This window comes from Zalophus californianus, chromosome 1 (assembly GCF_009762305.2).
Source record: "Zalophus californianus isolate mZalCal1 chromosome 1, mZalCal1.pri.v2, whole genome shotgun sequence".
NCBI lineage: Eukaryota > Metazoa > Chordata > Mammalia > Carnivora > Otariidae > Zalophus > Zalophus californianus.
The window spans coordinates 201,663,053-201,669,052 of record NC_045595.1 but is presented as its reverse complement, the minus strand read 5'-3'; the positions used below and the strand labels follow the sequence as shown (position 1 = coordinate 201,669,052).

The 6,000-nt window shown below is 36.5% G+C and overlaps 1 protein-coding gene across 1 annotated transcript in view; it reads right to left on the bottom strand.

The window, feature by feature from the left end:
* Positions 1-357: 357 nt before the first annotated feature.
* Positions 358-6,000, bottom strand: part of LOC113915833 (keratin-associated protein 6-5-like) — a 30,268-nt gene continuing 24,625 nt past the window's right edge. Inside the window, exon 2 of the mRNA XM_035722525.1 lies at positions 358-460. Within this exon, the coding sequence (XP_035578418.1) occupies positions 358-460 (103 nt within the window). The remainder of the gene's footprint in view (positions 461-6,000) is intronic.

Sequence of the window (6,000 nt, the reverse complement as noted above, 5' to 3'; positions counted from 1 at the left end):
ACACATATGCATGGTAGAGAGAATTGAATATAAACAGGAAGCATTTTGCAACGAATGAGAAAATTTATTGAAACATCAACTTAAAAACTTTCTCACATCAAAATTGTTAAGTGAAAATGAAGGAAGAAGGAATACAATATCAAACATAAACATTTTTATGAATTGTGAGGTATTACATGTGACTTTGGTCAATCAAGTTGAAGCATGCTGAATTTGTAGTATGCTAAAGTTGAAGTAGTCTTGATAAAATTTTTGCTGTTGGAAAGAGAAATAAATTACTTATAAGAAGAACACTGGAAGGAAAATTGGAAAGCACAGGAGGAGGAGTTCTGCAGAACAAATAACTCTAGAAGTTTCTCAGTAGACTCCATAGGACCAGTATCTGCCATAGCAAGATGGGTGGCAGCAACCATATCCATACCCGCCATGGTAGCCACAGCCCAGGCCACTGTAGTAGTTGCTGTAATAGCACATGGCGTTGAGAATGGAAGGTTCAGTTGAAGAGCACGTTATCGATTTTCTCAGTGTGTATGGTAACATCTGTCCTGGGCTTTTTATATACCCTCCTTCATGGGGTGGCAAACCACAGGCCAGAGTGAGCCTCATATTTTACATTAATTTGCATTTTAAACTTTCAGAAAGAAGCCCTCATAACTGAGAATCCTTTGCTGTTGTGTTAGGATTCCCACAATCAAAGTCAATGCCTTTAACAAGCAACATTTTTTATATTTGGAATGCTTTACTTACTATGTTTTTGTTAGTTTAAGGTCTATGACAAGTTTGCATGGGAAGCTCATTTTTCCCCCTGTCCTTAATGATTCTTTTTTTTGTTATTTTACTTTTCATCTCATGATGAAATGTGTGGTTAGAAGTTATGATGTCTCTATGTGGGTATATGGGTTCATGAGTTGGAGAGATTAATGAAGACACAAAACTGCTAAATTACCTATTTGATTTTTTAGGAATAAACAATTATTGCCCCTAGATAGGAGTTTCCAGTGATTATGTACAATAAAATGGCTGCTTATATATTCCTTTATTGTTTTAATGCCACCTCTTCTTTCACCTTGAAATTTGTCATTATTCAGTATTCTTACCTTGGTCTAGGTGATTTTACTCTTGAATCATGCAATTTGCTGTTTACCTTTTTATTAATTTCCCTTTAAATATATTAATTAAATCTTTTGGGGGGATATCCAACTTAGTGAATTTGTATGTCACACTATTGCCAAAATCCAAAATTGGGATACTGATGAAGAATCATTCACGTGTAAGTACAGGTATGAGATTTTTCTAACTCTCCCCTCTCTGGACCCGGGATTTCCCTTGCCTGGTCAGTTGCTCACCAGAAGTAGAATGACCTCAGTAAAGAAAACCACACAAACTGGGGTACCTGGATGGTAAAGTTGGTTAAATGTCTAACTCTTGATATCAGCTTAGGTCTTGATCTCAGGGTTGTGAGTTCGAGACCCCCACTGGGCTCCATGCTGGGCGTGGCTCCATGCTGGGCATAAAGAAAACACACAAACTGGGGTGCCTGGGTGGTGCAGTTGGTTAAATGTCTAACTCTTGATATCAGCTGAGGTCTTGATCTCAGGGTTGTGAGTTCGAGACCCCCATTGGGCTCCATGCTGGGCTACTTAAAAATAATCTCACAAATCACTGGCCCAGTACCAATTCTTACTGGCAGTCATTTATGTGTCAGTGATGCTTAGAATAATATCTTATTTGTGTAAAGTCTGGACTCTTTCCTAAAAATGCTTAAGCTACACAAAAGAGTTTCTATTTCCTTAAGCAAACCCTGAAAGATATACCTTATAGTGCAGGCATTTGTACAAGGCCTCACTCAGGAAGATAACATACAATATATGTGTGAATTATTTCAACATGCAATTTTATTGTGTCAAAAAGTAAATTTCTCCTTCCTGGTTTTAAAAGATCAAGCTCCTTCATGGTAATCATGGAGAAAAAATCCTACCAGCTTATAATCCTATATCTAGTGAAAGTATCCTTCAAACTTTAATATAAAATAAAGATGTCTTTCCAGAGAAAAGTGGCCATGAGACCTGCATTAAGAAATACTAAAGAGCTTTCTTCCAGCAGAAGAATGATCCCAAATAGAAACATGGAAATTCAGGAAGTTATGAAGACCAAGGAAAAGTGAAATATATAGCTTAATATTTGGCTGGAGAAATGAGCTGTAGGAGCAGGGTGTTTATGAGTTGGATGGAGGTAACAATGGGCTGGAATGGATTATGGAGCCTGAGCAGGGTAAGATGTCATCCATAGGTCCTAGTGTGGTAGAACAGGACCTGAGTGGAACATGGAGGCTCTTTAGGGAGAAGGACAGGGGTGGGGACAGCCCATTGCAGGATGGCAGTAATTGAGGAGAGTAAGAGAGGAACAATGGAAGTGGTAGCTATCCAGAGCAGAACCTTGAAGCCCTACCTGGGTTAGGAGAGAATCTCATAATGGAGAACATCAGGGGAGGCCCAGTTTGGGGTGCTAGAGTCTAATCCAGATGAGGAGAATGTTTGTCCAGTCCTGCACAGTTGTTAGAGACTGAGCAACATAAGTTGGGCATCCACATGAATCAGAGACACTAGTGACTATTTGTTGTGGGTTGTTGGAGCACATATAGGGTGAAGAAGGTGTCTTCATAGAAGTTGTGGTAGGAGATTTCATCAGCAATGAAAATGGGTTACATATTGACAGAGTGATCAAATAAGTACATAGATTAAGGGTAATGGTAGTCACTGACAATGGCTCTCGTGAACAACTATGGTAGACAGAAAACCAGAATGAACATTGTGAGGTTGGCCTGGAATCACAAGTATCAATGTGAATGCATGGTTTTCAATATATTTATATAGATAGACATGGCATAAATATAGATGTGGACGTGTATCTGCATGTAATATATGTATGCATATGCTCCTTAGCTTGGCTACTGAGAGGACCTGGGAATAGCATCTCCCAGTAACAATGAGTACATCTATTGTCTAGATCTTAATTTTTAGATGTTTTTGTTCAGAAAGAGGAGCCAAAGCACTTTGGAAAATTGGTTGATGCCAGTATTGTAGCAGAAAAGTCAAAACATGAGGTTGAACCATCTTTTTGTGCAAAAAGAAATTCTCAAAACATGATAAGAACATATAGGATGTGTCAAAATGACACAGAAGGTAGCTTGAGGGGTATTCTCTTGGCCAAATAAACCATGGCTTGAGCAATAATTAAATAACAATAGGATTTGATTATATTATAACCATTGAATAAAATATGAATTTATGTGTATTTATGGATATAAAAGAAATGTATAAATAAGTGGGAAAGAAGAAAGTTTTTCCTTATCGTGAAATACCACCTGACTATTGTAGGAAAGATGATAGATTTTGAAAAAATCACTATTTGGTACCCATCATAGTAATAATCAGTTCAGCTAAAAAACACCAAAAGGCACCAAGACTGTGTGAAAGCTTGACAAGAAATGGGATATTTACATTGCCTCAAAATAATTCCCTACAAAATACTTCTTAATTACAAAGTAGTAGAGAGTATCTTTATAGTAGATAAACCCAGAAGCCACTGCCATAATCAAATAATGAAGGTTAATATTTCTAGGAATGGGACAAATAAAAATCACACATGATCTGATAATATGTAATGGGGGAGAATATAGAATCATTTCTGTGATATTCCTACCCAAAAGACAAAACCTAAATCTAGCTGTGAATAAACACAAACCAAAATTGAGGGACATTCTTCAAAACAGCTGGTCTGTAATCCTTAAAAATGTCAAGGTTGTGAAAATCTAGGAAACACTGAAAAATTACCCAGATTAAAGGAGGCAAATGAGACATAGTAACTAAATGCAACATATGATCCTGAATTAAATTGTATTATATGAAAGACATTATTGGGCAGTTGGTGAAACTAGAACGTGGTCTTATTCTCACTGTTACTTTCTTGATTTTAATGGTTGTTTTGTAGTTATGGAGGAGAATGTCCTGTTTGTGGGAAATGAATGCTTACTTCGAGTATTCCAGGGTGATGGGGCATTGTGTTTGCAAATCACTTTCAAATAGTTTGGGGAATAAAATAGTATTCTGTGGTGTTTTGCAACTTTTCTGTAAGTTTAAAATTATTTTATAACAAAAAAGGAAAATGGGTCGCCTGAGTGGCTCAGTCGGTTAAGCGACCAACTCTTGATTTCACCTCAGGTCATGATCTCAGGGTGGTGAGATCGAACCCCCAGTTGGGCTCCATGATGGGCATGGAGCCTGCTTAAAATTCTCTCTCTGCTCCTCCCTCTACCCCTCCCCATCTCTCTCTTTCCCTAAAAAAACAAACAAAAAACAAAAAGGAAAATGTAAACAAAGTCAGTATGATTGACCAAGATAACAGGGTAAAAGAGAAAGTTCACACGACTATTCCAAAAGATGCACAGAAAGCATGTAATAAAACTCCAGACCAAATTAATAATAATGATTTTTAGAAAACCAGAGCTAGATCAAATTCTTATTCTGAAAAAGTGTACTATAAACTGTTGACAGCAAACTTCATCCTTAATGGTGACATATTTGAAGTGTTCTTCCTGGGATGATGAATAAAATGAGGATAACTGATAGCATGCCCTCTCTACAATCCAGCCCTAGAGTTACAGTCTAATCAACTAGATAGGAAATAGTAAAAAATATCATTTATACAAACAAAAAAATAATATTTTCTGATTTAAAGATGACAAAAATAAAAAGGAATATCTAGATAAGCTATTAAAATTAATAAGTGAAGTTACCAAGATTTCTGTACACAAGGTCAGTAGATAAATTAGGTGTTTTTTTTTTTGTTGTTGTTGTTGGTTTGTTTTTTGAGAGAGAGAGAGAGCAAGCCAGAAGAGGCAGAAAGAGAGAGAGAATCTTAAGCAGCTCAATGTCCAGCGTGGAGCCCGACACCGGGCTCAATCTCAAGACCCTTTAGATTGTGACCTGAGCCAAAATCAAGAGTCGATCACTTAACCAACTGGACCATCCAGGCACTCCAAGGTCAATAGATAAAAAGCAATTTTATTTATGAAAATGGGAAACAAATAATAAACAAAATTAAAATTAAGGAATAAATCTTTTAGAATAGCATAACAAGACATTAAATATCTAGGAATAAATACAGTAAAATATATTTAAGACTGATAAACTAAATTCCACAAAACATTAATGAGAGAGATTAGAGAAGATCTAAATAAATCGAGGAATATACCAAGTTTAAGGGCAGGGAAACTCCTATTTTATGATGGAAATTCTTTCTAAACTGATGTATAATTTGAGGCCGTATCACTAAAATACCAGACACTTTTTTAGTTGTTGTTGTTGCTTTTTTGGTAAAAATCGACCAGGTGACTGCAAGTTATATAGAAATCCAAGGGGCAAGAATAACTAAGACAACGCTGCAAAGGGCGAAGTTGGAAGTCTCACTCTACCTGATACCAAGATTTATTAGTCAAGTTTGGTAACTAAAGACTGTGTGCTATTGAGGCAAGTTGAGCAAAAAGGTCACTGAAGGAAATAGAGTCCAGAAACGTTAACATGCAATCACCTGATAGATACCAAAGGTACCCTTCAGTGCAAGGAGGAGAGATAATCTTTTTAATAATTGGCGCCGGAAAATATTATTTAAAATGTTTGCCTATATCTTACATCGTGTCCAAAAATCAATTTCAGCTAGGTTTATATCTAAATGTGAAATAAAAATTAAATGTTGTAACAGCAAAAATTGCTTAAATAGGATAGAAAAAGTTGGAATGCAGTGAATTAAGAACTTCTGCTCATCACAGTACAAGAGAGAAAAACAAGCCACCAAATTAGAGAAGATGTTTGTAGTGTGTGTTCATGAAACAATCAAGGGACAAATGGGCAAATAACTTGGATAAGCACTTCATAAAAGGACTGTATCTAAATGGCAACCAGGGGACCCTCACTAGAATGTCTGTAATAAAAATGCCTGGAA